The sequence below is a fragment of the Pelecanus crispus genome, chromosome 14, assembly GCF_030463565.1.
Source record: "Pelecanus crispus isolate bPelCri1 chromosome 14, bPelCri1.pri, whole genome shotgun sequence".
NCBI lineage: Eukaryota > Metazoa > Chordata > Aves > Pelecaniformes > Pelecanidae > Pelecanus > Pelecanus crispus.
Window position 1 is genome coordinate 13,234,413 of NC_134656.1, and position 16,182 is coordinate 13,250,594.

Below are 16,182 nucleotides of genomic sequence, written 5' to 3' on the forward strand. Positions count from 1 at the left end.
TGAGCATGGCAGAAATTTGTGCATTGTCTAATCTCCATGTGCTCATCCCTTGTAATTCCTGCTAAATCTTCACAATTCCATGGCTGCCAGGTTGTATCAAGAACCAGAGCTCCTAGGGAATCCTGCTGCTTTGAAATACATAAAGCTAATTTTTGAGTTGGAGGCAAATGCAATTTGTGTTGCTTCAGCCACACTTAGCATACGTTCCCGAGCCTAGAGATGCAGCATGACTTGCTAGGGATCACCGGAGCACTTGGAAAACCAGCCAGAGGAGGTCTGAGCTGCTTACAGAAATCAGTGTCTTGGAAGAGGAATACATATTGTTTCCATGTGGTTTTTATAGCAATGCAGTACATGAGAAAAAGCACAAACCATCTGCACATCCCTCTGCCTATGGGCGTGCTTTGAAATAAGACTAGAAGGATGTTGAACACATTTAGAAATGTGAAGCCGTTACTCCTCCCATATGGTTTATTGAGGATCTCGGTTTTCAAAGCATGAGTAGCAGTGAGGCCCGTTATTCTTTCCAACATGCAAAAGGCACAAGAAAGTCATCAATGTGATTCTGTGCAAAGTGTCTCTAAGAAAACACACAGCGAGGAAATGACAGAAAAGAGCCCCCGATTGAAGAGAAAGCCAAAGTGCCTTCAGGAAAGTGCTGAAAAGTTCTGAAAATGGTCGTCCTTTTTCAGAGTCCAGATATGCTCAGTCGGTGAAAGATGCTTTGCAAATCCGTGAAAGAAAACTCAAGAGACAGAGCCAAAAGGCTTAAAATAATAATCTCCTTCATGTGCCAAAATTCAGGATGGAAGTCAAAATGATTTATCTCAGGAAAAAATTTCAGCAGTTAAAGACAGACGTTAAATTCTTTAAAAAAAACCCCAAAACCGCCAAAACCAGACGTAGAAAGTGGATATATCTAAGAGCAGCTCAATAAAAAATATTCATTTTTAATGAAAATAATTTAAAAAATGGATACTTGAAGAACACAAATCCACCTTGACTGTGAGCAGGGACTGCACCCTGCTCCCAGGAAAGCCTTTGAGCACGACAGCACAACGCCTTCCAGCAGAAGAAAGTCCTCACTACCTGCATGTGTGAAATGTGGCCAGTGAACAATTTGGAAACACAAAGGTACAGGACCGAGTATCCGAGTCCCATTATTGAACTTGGGTGTCGGGAAACTTCCCAGGGTTCCCGTCTCTCCCACTGGAGCCAGCTGGTGCCGGAGGCAGCGTCGCTTCCCGGTGGGCATGGCTGAGCCCGTGAACCCCTGAGCCTCTCGCTGGAGTTGAATACTTAAACCTAAAAAAAGGCATTTACAAGTTGACGCTTTTTTGTTGTTGTTGTTGTCTTATTTCCTTGCAGTATACGTTTCTACTTCTAGACTATGGAATGTTACATTAAACAATATAATTATTCATTACCTTGCTTCAGATTTCATTACAGTTACTGAGGCTTCATCATAATTTCACACAGCACAGAGACACCAAACTAAACACCAAGCAGCCAGCACTAGATGTATTTTTTCTTTAAGTACCAATAAGCAAAATATCCCATTCCCCCCAGAGATCCCATCAGGAAGGAGGCTCCGAAGAAGGAGGGAGGTTTCCGCTTGACCAGCCTGAAGGCATTGGGTACCACTGCGGAGAGGAGCGTGGTATGTATATCTCCCAAAACTTTCCTGAAGGCGAAGCGTTTTTGTATCCTGTCGAAGAAGGACTGTAGGTTAGGTCTGCTGCCATCTTCCCAGTATTTCTTAGAGAGTCCCAGAAACTTGAGGCGGTGCAGGGTAGCTCCTAACAAGACATCGGCCAAAGTAAAGACGCATCCACAAAGCCAAAGTTCACACTTCTGCCCTGAAGAGAGAAGCAACAGAGCAGGTAGGGTAAGAAGGAACCCTTCGGCGTGCACCTAAAGGCTTGCTCAAAAGATCCACAAAGGCAGGAGCATTTGCATTAGACCTGGGGTATTTTTTCTCAGCTCTCTAATGTCCCAAGAGTTCAGACCCCATTTACCAGGGTACATGATGGAGGATATGTGGGGCTACAAAGCTGGGAATACGAGATGATCACGGCCCACATGAAGATACAAATCGCTGTCTGCAAAATGGCTCTGTTGCCTCTCTCCCAAGTCAAGAGCAGCAGGAGATGGCATCCTCCTGTACCCAGGAGGTCCCTGGAAAAAAGCCCTTGGTCCCCCTTGAAGGAAGATGCAATGCAGTGACCCCTTCTACTGTGTTAGTAGGGAGAGCAGCAGCGTTTGTCCTTGGCTGTACCGGGAGCTGTTTCAGGAGTGTCATGTTAACTTGTCCTATTTTAGGGATATAAGAAATCCTTAGGAATCAAAAACATTTGCTGGCCCAGCCTAGCTACTCTCCCTGTTGTGCTGTCAGGGAGGTCCTGCCTCTGTCCCCTCTCCTGCAGCAGGGACCCAGCTCTGGAAACCAAAACTGGCAGCACATCCATGCCAAGAGCAAGGTGTTTGGGGGAGGCAGAGCTCAGTGCGAATGCTGGGCATGAGGAGAGGCACCAAAGCATTGACGGCCCCTGATAAGGGGTGACCCTGGAAGTAACCTCACCAGAGAGATGTCCAGGAATAAACCAAGCTGTTCTTAGGTTGGAAGAAGCGGCCTGGCTGGCCAGAATAGTGTTAAAGACTCCCCTGATGCCCTTTCAATACTAAGGAGCAGGGCTGGGATGGAGCTAAGGCAGATGAAGGGAGGTGCAGGTAAGGAAGAATAGCAGAAGGGGCACAAAACCTGGCCCCATCCAGCCTGAGCCCCCAGCTTTGCACCAAATCCTTAATTCTGGGGCTCCTCCACTGTCCTGTGGCTGCTATATCCAGGAGGGAGAGAGTGGCACCTTTATTGCACCCTTGTGCAGGCACCAGTGCTGCCAGGCTGCCTGCAGGGCCAGGCCAGGGGAATTACTGGTAATTAGCAGCCCTCATTTGTAGCTGCTTGGCAGCCTGCCTAATCCTGCTAGAGACACAGCCCAAGTGGACAGATTGCCTGTGCCTAATTAGTCAATAAATGTTTTCAATGACTACTGAATTGTGGGGGTGCTGCAGCCGGAGCCTCCTGGGTGCTCTGGGGACCCTGGGTATGCTCCGGCTGAGAGGTAAGGGAAGCGGGGCTGCAGTGCCTGCCTCGCTCCTGGGCACTGCTGTGGGCAAAGGAGAAAGCACACGTGAGGATGACAACTTTGGGAGAGAGCCGTGATCTGGCCCTACCCCTCCTGGCTCTGGGCTTGCACCTGCTGCGAGGTCTGGACCCGGCTGTGGGGTGCCCCAGGGCAGAAGCACGGGCAAGGGCAACTCATCCCCTTTGCATCCGCAGCGGCCCCAGCTTGGATCAGCCTGTCCCAGCCGAGCAGGGTGCCTGTGGCAGGGGGTCACCCTGTGCTCCTACAGCATCTCCCACCCTCCTGTGCCTGCCCTGCCCTGCCTGCATTGCTGCCCGTCGGGCCGGCAGCCTGGGCTGCGTGGGAGGAGAGCTGCTGCACTGCGGCTCCTGGGAAGTTGCCAAAGGGCTGGTGCTTGTGTCTGCTGCTGAGATCCTGACCTGGCCATGGGCATGGTGGGGAGGGTTGGGGGCCCAGAGCAGAGGGCAGGAGCAGCATGCAAGGACCGAAGGCAGTGGAAGCGCCTGGGTGCCGGCAGCAGCCATCCCTCTGCTCCAGCTACCTGGGATGCTGTCCGAGGGCACGTTGTTAGGCTGAATTCTGTTGAGCTACCCCAGCTCTCAGATCAGTTAATGAGGGTGGTCGTTGCAGGCAATTAGGGCAATGCAGGGTGCCACTGTGAACGCATCAGGGCTCTCAGCAAATCCTCAACCCAGTGCGTTGCAGGGCCCGACCTTGGCACCTCCGAGGGCCCTTTGGTATGGCCCCGAGCGTGACGCACGGCTCCCTGCAGCTGAGGCCAGCCCCAAGGGCAGGGGCAGCTGTGGGGCTGTCCCCTGATTAACTGCGTCTGGGCTCTGCTCCGAACCTGGCACCGTGGCACTGGCAGCGGGGATGAGAGGATGATGGCGTCATCCTGGGGTGACGGCGGGACAAGCGATGCCCAGCTGTGCCCATGCATCCCTGTCTGCCAGGGCGCCGGGGTGGCTCTCAGCAGGCACCCAGCAGAATGTATTTGATGTTGGGGATGGCTGGTGTCACTCTGTCCCACCTGCTGGTGTTTGACGCAGGTCCTGTAAAGGCTTCCACCCCTCCAGGACCCCTCAAATTCCCGTTGGGTTTCCCTGTCCATGCTCTGCTGGGATGTGTCTCAGCCCCTTGGCTGGGGGGGGGGGCTTGGCTGCAGGACACGTCCCCAGCCCTGTGCTTTTGGCAGTCTGCGCTCCTCATGGTGCAAGAGCCCGGGGCCAGCCTGCTCCTTCCTGAATTAGCCAGGACATCAGTCACTGGTGGCCCCTTGCTGGGGTGGAGGGGACCTGCCACCACCCTGCAATGACTTTGGAGCTCTCACAGAGCATCTGTGAGGACGGGGTCCTGCTGCCCCTGTGGCAAGGGGTGCAGAGGCTCCCCAGAGCAGGGATGGTTTGCTGGAGGTTAGTAAAGCCACGGCTGCAATCACATTGGTGCATCCAAAAACAGGAGAACCCAGCAGCAGCCCTGGCCCCATTGGTGGTTGCCCCATGGGGGATGTTCATCAGGTGTAAAGTCATCACCCATTCCTGGTGTTGCACCTCAGCCTCGTGTGGAAAAAACACCCCATAAATGCAGCCCAGAGCCTACCTTGGTACTCCAGTTTCCTCTTCTCCAGCTCGGCCTCGATCTGGTCTAGCACCATCCCCAGTTCGCCAAGGATCTTCTTCAAGTAGTTCACATTGTCGTGCTCCAGGATCTTGGCCTGGGTGGAGAGCGGGGTTAGGATCGGGGAGGGATGCATATGCATCCTTGCAACTGTTGCAGGGACATAAGGCACTGGGTGCCCATGGAGGGTCCGTGGGTCATGTCCCCCCACCACCAGAGAGATGTGTGTGGCTTTGACTCACCATGAGCTTCTTCTGCTTGGAGAGGTAGGGCTCTGATAGCTGCGGCTCCTCTTCATGGTCCAGCTTCATCAGCTCTGTGCTGGCGTTAGCTAAATGTCCTGGGGGGAGACAGAGAGAGGGGCTGGGGAGGCTGTGTTTGGCAGGAGTAGGGATGACCTTGTGTCTGGTAGAAAGCACCTTGTTCTGCATGTGAAATAGTGTTGTGGCACCAAGAAAAACACCCTGAAGAGCTAAAATGGCTTCCTGCTGCTGTGCTGCCATATGGGTGGGTGGCTGGGGCATCACACACCCTGGCACGTGGTTTCTTCATCCCTCCCATCCACTCATGGCAGGGCAGCACTGGCTGCGGGCTATGGCAGATCCCCCTCCCTGGCTGTGGCGAGTCCCAGCTCTGCGGGTTTCAGGGCGGGGTTCAGCTCTTCATTTCCTCTGCTGGATTCATATTAGAGCTGCTGGCAGATCTCTGTCTCTCTATCTCTCTTACTGTTTTAAGAACATCCCTGAGCTTCCCTGTAACCTGGTTCCTGCAGCTCCATCCCCAGCAGGTTGATTCTTTGGGATGTCTGAGCCAGCTGCCCACGTGTAGGTGTCCATGCAGAGCAGCGTGGCAGGGAGCAGCACGGGAGGGGATGGTCCCTCCTGAATGAAGCTGTCCTGCCCCGGCTCAGTGTCTGGGGATGCAATTTGGTGGTGTGGAGCCCATCGTGAGCACGGGAGAGATGCCCACCTTCCTCCCTCCCTGGGTACGGGGAGGATGCAAAGAGCTTTGTGCAAGTGAGCTAACGGAGGGAAAGAAACAGAGTAAATGGAAGAAGAGAATACGAGATGCAGAGTAACACCTTAGGGACGACATAAATTACCCAAAGCTGGGCTAATCTCTTCCTGCCAGGGGCCATCTGTCTCTCGCTCCTTGTTGCCTCGAACAAGGGCTTGGCTCTGCTGATGCATGGATGCAGGAGGTACCAGGGCTCGCTGGGGTGGCAGCCAGCAGCAGGCTGTATGCTGCCACAAAATGGTGAAACTCCCTGTTTTCCACTATGAGCCTTGAAGCTCATGCTCACTAAGGCTCCCAGCCAGCTCTCCTGGGGCTGTAACTTGGAGGGAAGCCTGGATATCACCCTGGTTTCATTCCCCTGTTCCCCTTGGGAGAGCCTGGCCCTCGGTTCACCCTCTCCTTGGGACACAACTACACAGATTTGCCTTGGCACCCACTGCAACAGGGCAGCTGAGCCATCACCCGGGTGTAAGGAATGTGCTGGGGAGGGAGGGCACCACTGGCACTGGAGCATCCCATGGACCTGCCCACAGGCCCTTGCAATGGCTTGGGAAAAATGCCACCAGCGAGGAGGTCTGGACGGGGAGATATTTTTAAGGACCTCGGCAGAATGTTGGGGAGGTGATGAAAGGCAGACCCTGTGAAGCCATCACAGCAGCACTCTCTGGGGAGGGGACGGGCTCTGCACCCTGCATCTGCCCAAGGTCTGGGGGTGGAGGTGATGCTTGGTGACACAGGGAAAGCCACCTGTGCAGGGTGCCAGCAGAGGCAGGGCAGACCAGAAGATACACCTCAGGAACAGCCTATTTCTCTTTGTGCACGAATGCATCCCATTTCAGAGGCACCATCCATGACCCAGACAGCTGAAGGGACTTGGTGGGGAACAGTGTTTGCTAACAGGCACCATTTGGGTCCGGAGCCTAAAGGAGGGGAGAGACGTGGGGCATGCCACAAGGACACTTTTCTGGCAAGGGACTCTCTCCAGGAGCAATCCTTGCTGTTATATTAAGCATCATCAACATTTCATGAGCGCTTGAAGGTCAGGTACACAGTCTTATGCCGATTCATCCACTATCTGCAACTCAACCTGGCTGTACGCTCCCACGTTTGCCCTTAGAGCTCTTTGAGGGAGAAGGGACGTGCGGGAGAGGGAGCAAATTCATGTGCCCTAGGAAGAGCTGGGCAAGCAGCATGTATGGCCCATGGGAGCCTGGACACCCCCAGGGTTAGGAAGCCTCTGCAGGGTGCCTGAAGCTCCCAAATTAGCTGTGCTTTGCCATTTCCTGGCTCTGTCCCTGCCCGTGTTGGTGGAAAGGGGAGACAAGCAAGAGCAGGGTGGCCGGCTGGGCTGTGGAGACAAACCAAGCCTAAAGGGTGGGCTGGGGGAGCCGTCCCACTGGCACCACCCCTGGGCAGCCCCAGGAGGGGCTGGAGAGGCAACTTACTGCGGATCTCAGCGGTCGCGTACTTTGGGATCATGGAGTCAGTGGTAAGCTCGGGGTGCAGGATGCAGCCATGCGTGTAGGCGTCCATGGGGAGCGAGTCCAGCAGCTCCCGGTACTGCAGCACCCGCGAGTGCAGCAGGCTGCCCGGCTCGGGGATCAGCTGGGTGACATTTTCTGCAAGGACAAAGGGAAAGGTGTCAGCGGGACACTCATTAGTGGCCCATTAGCCTGCGCGGGACCCCAGCGTGCAGTCCTGGCTTGAGCTACCTCTGAGCAGGGCTGGCTGTGGCGGTGCGTTAACTCAAAACCGTACTCCACGCTTGGCTCTGCCTTCTCCTTGCTGCCCATCCTGGCCAGGAGCACATCCAGCCCATGTAGAGGTGGGCAAACCCGCAGGGCCACAGGGATGTGTACGCGTGTAATTACCCAGCCCCGCAGCCCCCGCGTCCCCAGGAGCTCAGCATAGCAAGCCCTTTGCCTCTGCAGCCCCTGAGTTTGTACGCTGTGGTTTCACATCGCTCAGAAGGGGAACAGAATTGTCCCGTTCTGCAGAAAAGAGCTAAAACATGGGGATTTGGGTTTGGGATCTCCTGAATTAAGCACTCGCTACACCAGTGGCAATGAGGCACCTAATTCCCTTGGGCTGCCTTGAAAATCCCATTCAAAATGGGATCAGGGATCCCTGATCAGGGATCAGGGAGCTGATGACCAAAGAAGGAGCCCAGCACATCTTCCCTCTGCGCTCAGCCGATGCCTCAGCTGCAGAGAGAGGTATCCCTCACCTCAGCCAGCTCTGCTCCTCTGCAGCTTGTTGGGTTTTATTTATCTTTTGAGGATGGCAGTTTGCATCCTGCTCTTTTTATTACACTTTCAGCTCAAAATACACGGCAGATGACACCACAAGGAGTGAAATGTTGCTCTTGTCTCCCCCAAGAATATCAGGTCTATTTTTTTTATGGCATCATAAATGTTTATGGCATTTGCAGATAGCAGTTAATAGGTAGTGGGTAAATTTACCACTGGGACTCAGTACACCCGGTTGCCCACATGCTGTCCACAGTGCGGGCTCACTGCACGCCGGCGTCTTGGGCTGAGTTAAGGCGCATCGGCAGAAAGACTTTGGCAGACTTGGCCAACACAGGTCCTTAATTAAGAGCCTGAAATGACAGTTCTGCTCAGCCCCGCTGCTGGCGGCAGGAGGAAGGCTGTGGGCACAGCCTAATGATGCCCACCTGGCAGAGACACACAGCTTGCCCTGCCCTGGGCCAGGCAGCATCGCGCCAACCGGCACCTGCAGCTGGACAGGAACCAGGGAAATTCTGGCAGCTCCTGTATTGCAAACCCCCTAGCAGCTCTGTCCCAGCCGAGCAGGGTGCCTGTGGCAGCTCTGATTCGGGGCTGTCTCTGCTGGTAGGTTCCATAAAGTTGTTCTGACTGATGGGCATCAGCGTTACTGTCCCCTGAGTGAGGGGAGGTTTTGGTAGCTCCTCCCTGCCCACAGGCTGCTTGCTGCCTGCACTGCCTGGACTCCAGCTCTCCAAGCGGGGATTTTCCATCCAAGAAAAGCAACTGGCTGAATGAAATAATAATAACCGACCTATAGCCTGCATGCTCCTTCCACAAGGCTCCCAGCCAGCACCGGACGGGCTGGTACCGAGGCTGGAAACCAGTGCATCCTGTCCGGCAGTGAGATGGAGCAACCACAATGAAATAGCGGCGTGCTGGCCGCTGGCCCATGTCCTTCAGCACATCCCAGGGAAGTTTTTCAGTGGGACGGTGCTCACTCTGCCTCTGCACACCACGGTGGACCTGCACGTATGGGCTGCTGTTGCATATAGTCAGCAAGTGATGGGTCGTGCAAAGGTGGGCTGAGGGATGCTCAGAAGGACAGGGCTGGGGGCTGCAGCCCTTGCAGGACCCCTCGCCCAGACTCTGCAGACGTTGCCACCAGCCACCCCATCAGCGGTTTCTTGGCACTGCTGGGCCATGCCCTAGTGAGAAGCACCCTCAAAGGCGGCTTATTGGCACTATTCACTGCTTTTTTGGGGAAAGAAAACCATTGCTCATCACACCACCCTTTACTGATAGCTGACCCTCAGGATGTGCATAAGCAGCTGAAAGGCCATGCTCCCAGCCCAGGGGAAAATAAAACTCAGTGAATACACCTTCTTATCAAGGCATTTTCAAGCTCTGCACATTTCTGCTGGTGGGTCCCCCTAGCAATGTCACGGCATCCTCGTAATGCTTTTGCCAGCTAGCATTGGTGGGTGATGGCTCAGGGCAGAGCACAGAGCAGGGAGTGATGCTCCGGGCCCTCCTCCCTCTGCCCCAGAGCTTCCCTCTTCATATCTCAGTGAAAAGGTAAGAAATTGCACCTGGCTGAAAAATCTCAACGTCAGGAGTTTCCCAGCGCACAGGCAACACTGTGTCCCCTTCCCACTGGGGACAGCCTGTTGTCACATATGCCAGGCCACCTGCCCTTCACAGAGACCAGGAGAAGTGGGGATCGACGCTCCCCACTGTCCCTTGGCCCTGGGGCTGCTGCCAGGCAGGAAAGTGGTAGCCATTTCTCAGGAGCCGCTGCTGGCATGGGCTCCTCCTTACCAACCCCATCCCCCCTGCCCCGCCGGCGAGCGAGCGTTGTGCCTCTGCCGAGCAGCACCACCACAGCGGGGCCGGGAGAGGACAGCAGCTGAGCTGGCAAGACGCCCTTGCTTCGTGAGCTATTTTGAGATGTTTTTGATGTCTCTGTTGCAAGGGGGATGGATGCTGGGGCGAACGTCGTGATGGCACAGCCTGAGCTCCCTGCTCATCTTTGAAGCCTCTCCAGCAGAGCATCCCAGCCTGACAGCCCGCAGGTTTGGGGAAATGAGGGCAAAGAGAAGTGAGATGCTGGGGAGAGTGGCAAACAGCCGCCTTCAAGTGCCATCTCAGCATCCCAGTGTGCCAGGCTCAGCCAGGCACTGACTGCAGCCCTGCTCCGGGGGGGAATACGAGCTTGCCTCTCCCGGCTGCCCCTTCCTCTGGGTTTGTGTCACATCACCCTCCCATGGTCCCCAGCACCACTGGCTTTCTTTGAGTTTAAAGAGGCAGTTTTCTCTGAGGCACAGTGGCACAGGGGATGGCAGCATCCTCTGCCCATGGCCAGTGGCACAGGGCTCATCGAGGAAGAGGAGAGCAGCAGCAGCACCTGGCTCAAACCCACCTTCTCTCAGCAGGGCCACTTATGGGGACTTACTGGGGTTTTTATACTGCTACCTGAAACCAAAGTGCAAAGGTGGCCAAACCTGGCAATATTTCCACGGGCTGTGCCCCAGCTGTGGCTCTGGTGAGATGCCTCCACGCGCCATGGGGATGGGGGAAATGGTCCAGTTTGGGAGCATGGCCTCCAAGGCAGAAAAAGAGGGGACCCAGCTACACCTCCTCCAGAGTCCCCCAGCAGCACTTTCAAGGGACATTTGGGGATTTCTGCTGGAAATCCTTCATTTTCATGAGAAAATGTAAAAGTTTGGGGAGGCCTGGTGGCTTGCTGCTCTTCTGGGATAAAGCTGAAACTTTAAAGGACTGCATTTAAACGGATTCCTTTAAAGGAATGCATGCAATGGGTGCATTTGGCAAACAGCATCTGGATTAGACCTGAGTTTCCCCCAAGACACAGCCCACCCCTTCCCCCTTACCTCCCGTGAAGTTCTTCTCCATGTAGTCGATGATCTGGTTGTAATCGCTGATGATGTTGTCCCTGTGGATGATGACGGGCACCTCCTCCCCCAGGTTGAGCCGCATGAACCAGGGCTCCTTGTGCTCCATCAGGGGCATGCTGACGTCCCGCTCCTCGCAGGGCAGCCCCTTCTCCGCGATGACCAGCCGCACCTGGGGCAAGATGCCGGGGAGAAAGGGCTCAGCCCCATGCACCAAGCTGGCCCTGAGAGCCCCTGAAGCACCCCAAGAGCCCCCCACCATCCCATCACACCTCACTGGCCCTCCCCTACTGCTTAAGCACAGCTACGTGCCAGGACACACCTCATCCTGCAAGAAGCCAAGCAGCTCTTGGCATGGGGCAACTGCAAAATCCAAGCAGCCAAGCAAGGATTTCCCTTCCCAGCAAATGGGGGAGACCCAAACCCATCCTAACTTTGCAGGATCCTGGGCCATCCTCCCTCTGGTCACTGGTGGCCCATGCGACAAGTGGAGGGGCTGGAGGGCTGAGAACCATCCCTCAGCAGTGGGCAGAGGGAGGCAGCAGCTCCTCAGCTGGGGAGAATCAGGGATGCTGTTGTGTGTCCCAGCACATACCTGTGGAGGAAGAGGAGGAAGCAGAGGCTGCAGCAATGCTATGCTTTGCACCCAGTGGGTGCTACTGCCCGGCTGAAGGAGTGCTAACTCAGGTATGCCCTCCTCTCTGGGGTGGGCTCTGACTTTACGAGGCCAGAGCAGGGAGAAGGCTCTGTTTCGTGGAGGGTTTCAAGCAGCCCCTGCAGCCTGCACAGCATCCCTCCTCCTCCACACTGCTGCCAGCTTGGGGGCATCGCCCACCGCCTTCGCACCTCTTATGCCAAACCCGCTGCCTTCCTCTGCTGCTGCCCTCCTCCAGCCCCGGGCCAGCGAGCGGCACCGCTGGGGTGGCACCCACCCGTCTGGCGGAGGGGCCCGAGGAGGCAGGAGTGGGGCTGGATGCGGGGCACCATCCCCATCCCCATCGCCCACAGACAGCCCTCAGGGCTGATCCTGCTGGTTTGCTCTGTGCTTGAGATGGTGTTGAATATGCACTCAAGGATGGCATTTTAGGCTTCTGGGTTATAAAAAACTGACCGTTATGAACTGATATGTCAAACAGGCAAAAAAAACCGCTTGGGGGATGTGAGACAGCCACGATTTACAGAACCACTGAATGAGGGAAAAGCGCTTGTTTTCCTCCAACTAGCAGCAGCTAAAAATACAACTTAACAAATATAAGCATTTCTATGAGTACTTCAGAGTTCCTGGGGAATTAGTCATTAATTATTTACAGAGATGGCAAATTCATTTTTTCTTTTAAAGTCAAACAAGGAAAAACCTGGGTATCTCAACTGCAACTTGCTCTTGGCCTTTTCCTTCCAGCTGATGGGTAAACCCCAGCCAGGACCACGCCGGGCATCCAGCCCCAAGCTCCCTGTGCTTCCCCGTTTTGCTACCCAGAGCTGAGGCCGAAGGCCTGGCAGGAGGCAGCTGCCGGGCATGCGGCAGCACGGGCAGGAGGGCTCAGCTCCCGGGGTAACCCTGGTGCCTGTGGGCAAGGGGAGCCCCTGCCAGCACCCCAAGGTGTGGGCCCAGCCAGGGGTGATGAAACATGCCGGGACCCTCCAGCTGCTCACCGCAGCACCGGCACAGCTGCGATGAGGCATCTTGTGTAAAAACACAACACTGGCTGTAAAACTCCAAAAATCCCCTTGCAGGCAGGGCCAGATCCTGGAGGGGGCTCAGGATCCCCCCCCCCAAACAGCCCCAGCACCGTGGAGGGTGGTTTTGAGCAGGTCCTGGGGCAGAGCAGGAAAAGATTTGCCCACAGCTGGCTCCAAGCAAAACTCCTCTGCCGGGGGTTCCCGTGCTGCCCCCGCTGCTCCCAGCCCTGCGATGTGCTCGTCCAGCCTTCCAGCAACGCTCTTCCCTTGCAAGTGACCTCAAAAGCAAAGCTCACAGCAGTGCCAGGTGGCCCTGTGGCTCTAGGTGTGCCCTGTCCTGTCCCCAGCCCCACAGAGGTGAGGCTGGTTGTAGAAAACCCCATAGAAGAAGTACCTTAACCGCTGCCTCCCTGCTGCCAGCAGCCAAACGAGCAAGACAAAAAATAACAGCAAGCCCAGTGCAAAGCGGGGGAGCCGGGCACAAGCATCCCTTGCCGGTGTGGATCAGAGCCCGTTAGTCACCCGCTGCCGGTGGTGGCGAAGCCGACCATGTGCAGCCACCCTGCTGCATTGGGCATCCTCCCCTTTCTTTGTGCCTGCAAGTAGGAACACACGGCTCTGCCCTCGGCCTCCCCGCCGGGGTGCAGGCTCAAGAGGGCCCTTGCACCGGGGGAGCTTTGTGTTCCTCCCACCCCTCCGAATAGCCCATTCCCCATGTAATATAGATGGTGTGGGAATGATGCGGGGTTTGGGGCCGGGAGGAGAAGGTCAGGTTTGCTACACAGCTGCTGTGCTGCAAAATGAGCATGTACTACTGCCTGGAAAATGTGATTTCTCGCTGGGGCACCCAAGGAATAGGCTTTCCAGGGCGCTGCTGCAATGTCAGGGGCAAATCGCTGCCTGGCAGGGGCTGCGTGCCAGGTTCCACTCCCTGGAAGGAGCCCTGCCCCGGGGCTGCCTCCCCGTCTCCCAGCAGCAGGGTGGTCCTGGGGCCTGGCTCAGCCTTTGTCTGCGCTCGTGGCCACGCCAGGGTCGGGCTGTGAGCGAGCACAAAGCCGAGGTGGCTCCCGGTACGAGCAGTGATCCCAAAGCAAAAGGGATTTGGCTGAGCCCCCCCCATCTCCATCCTCTCCCCAGGCAGATGCTGTTAAAACACAGAACCGCAGGTACAAAAGAGCTGCCCGGCCACACGCTGCTGCCCTCACCAGCCCTGGGGATGAGCCCCTTTCTCTCCCGGCGAGTGCATCCGTCCTCCCCAGGCAAGGGGGTGCCCTGGGGACCGGAGGTGATTCTTCCCCAGGAACCTGGCCGAGCGATTTTTTTGTTTTTACCTTTTGTGAGCTGAAGGACTGGGTCCAGTGGTACAAAACCAGTCTGTCCTGGGATTTGAGAGCGGGGTCTGTCTGGTCCTGGTTTTCCTCCCCCTCTGTGGATTTCCCTGCGTCGTTCTCCAGTGCGGAGATGGGCCACCAGCTGCAGTTGGTGGGAGTAACATTATTGGGAGTCGCCATGACAGCCTGCGAGCGAGCGGGGAGAGGGACGAGGGAGCGAGCGGCGCTAGCCCAGCATCACATGGGCTCCTGCCAGCAGCATCACTCCCGGGGCAGCTCCATCTCCCTGGCTGGGGTGGGCAGCGCAGGGCAGTGGGCACCGGGGGTCACAGGAGAGGATGACGGCGGTGGTGTGGGTGCAATCGCAGCCCGTCCCCGCTCGTGGCGGGGCTCCCACAGAAACACACCGCGCTTGCAGGCATCACTTCAATAGGCGAGTCAGCAGCAGAGGCTCCTGCTGCCTGCCTGCCTGCCAGCTTGGCAATCCGGGGCAGCTCCAACCCCTGCAGCTCCTTAGGAATATTTTGCAGCAGAGTTTAAGGGTTTTTTGACTGGTTTAGGTATGGCAGATATGTAATACATAGCTACATTGATGGATACTGGCTTTAAAATGTCTAGCAGGTGTCTTGCCTGCCTTGTAACCTTCATGGAAAGAAGCAGCAGTGGCTCTTTAAAGGTATTCAGTGATTTTTGGAGAGCACAGATTAATTACTGCCTAATGGGTGTTATGTAGCCTGTACCAGGGTAGACCCCAGGAGCCCTCAATGTCTACCGGAGTCCCGGGGTGCCTGGCCAAACTGGACAGCCATCCTGCACCAAACTAGGCAAGGTTGGGGGTCATTTCCAGCATTAACAAGGTGTGTTGCAATTGCAAACTGGACGGGTTTCTGCTGCTTGGAGAGCGCTGGGGCTTCCGTAGCTGCTGCTCTCTGGGCGCTATGAGCATCACCCAGAGGCGTGCAGGCAAACGCCTGTGGGCAGCTGACACATTTCAGGACATGTGGGCCTGTGCTTTATGACACTTGGCTTCGTCATGCTCCATCTCTGACAATTCGGCAGCCTGGAGATAATTTCCCACATGTGGGACTAGCTGCCAGTGCCAGGGGGTAAAACCAGCCCGGTTATGGGGGTTGTAGGGGCAAGTTGTGGAGAGGAAGGAGGAGAGGGCTCCACAGGCTTGTCTTGGGGCTGCAAGAGGGCTCTGGGTGCAAATGTGGCTCCTCCATGCATTGTTCCCATCTCCAGCTGGTGGAGCTTGCCCCAGGTGTGGAGGGAAATGGGAGTGTTTGGGAGAGCTGGTTCAAGTGCGGAAACTGAGGCACCCTTTGCCCAAGAGCACTGGGAGGGAGTGTGGCCAAACTGGCACTCGGCTGCACAAACATAGTGAAAGAAGCAATTTTCTGAGGGTTGGGAGGTGAAAATGAATCCTTTGGTGTTGTGATGTCCTGCTCCCAAGGGTGCGCAGGAGGGTGATGGTGGAGGGGTGAGGCTGGGAAGCACTACACCCTGCCCTGCCTTCTCCCTGCCTTCTCTCCCATAGGCAGCAGCCCCCAAAACCATCCTCCCTCCCCAGCCTGGGGCTTCGCAAGTGCTGCCGGAGACCCCATGCTGGCCTCGGGGACACCCACAGGGAGAGGCTCTTGCCTGGCCTCTGCTTTGGGGCTGCAAAGTCAGGGCAGTGGCCTGAGCTGCTTCAAACTCAGACCAAATGGGGCTTTGAACAAAAAGCTGGCCCCGGTGCCTGGTCTGTGCTGCGGCCTCCCCTCCCACCCGCTCTGCGCAGGAGAGCCCTCGTTGCCCAAGAAGCATCTTTTGGGGCCCTTTCACTGAAAAGGGACACTTTGGGTTTAGGAAAGGAAAGCAGTAGCTGGACCAAGCAGAAGCAGTTCTCTCCTGTGGATCGCTGTCCACAAAGCCCCATCTAGTGGTATATTTTGTGATGAATTGATGTTGCGCCCATTGGGAATAAAAAATGACAAATCACTTCATCCCTCTGCGTCCTGCAGGTACACGGCACCTCTGGAGGCACTTGTTTATTTAGCTGGGGTTTGGCTTGCTAAACTGAGCAAGGCTTGAGCGGCAGGATTGGTGTCAGCCCTCTTTAGGGGTGTCCTGACCTTGCATGACCTTGAGATCATCCCCAGCTGTCGTCCACAGCTTTCCTGCCTGCAAAAGGGGACAATGCTGGGCTGCCCCGCGGGATGCTGTGTGGCTGGACCCGGTGGCAATCAGCAGAGCTCTGGCAGAA

The 16,182-nt window shown here is 56.0% G+C and overlaps 1 protein-coding gene across 5 annotated transcripts; it reads right to left on the reverse strand.

Annotated features, from left to right (window-relative positions):
• Nucleotides 1-1,515: 1,515 nt before the first annotated feature.
• On the reverse strand, nucleotides 1,516-14,114 carry GDAP1L1 (ganglioside induced differentiation associated protein 1 like 1). 5 transcript variants are annotated; one of them, XM_009488284.2, is made up of 7 exons: nucleotides 13,935-14,114; nucleotides 10,903-11,095; nucleotides 9,830-9,843; nucleotides 7,226-7,433; nucleotides 5,006-5,103; nucleotides 4,746-4,860; nucleotides 1,516-1,859 (listed from the first exon to the last, which is right to left on the reverse strand). In XM_009488284.2, exons 1-7 carry the CDS (start codon nucleotides 14,112-14,114, stop codon nucleotides 1,516-1,518), a joined length of 1,152 nt encoding a protein of 383 aa, XP_009486559.1. The 5 variants fall into 5 exon arrangements, with proteins under 5 accessions (XP_009486559.1, XP_009486561.1, XP_009486560.1 ...); XM_009488286.2 differs by lacking the exon at nucleotides 9,830-9,843 and having other exon boundaries at nucleotides 7,226-7,399; XM_009488285.2 differs by lacking the exon at nucleotides 9,830-9,843 and having other exon boundaries at nucleotides 7,226-7,399; nucleotides 10,903-11,122.
• Nucleotides 14,115-16,182: the final 2,068 nt, after the last annotated feature.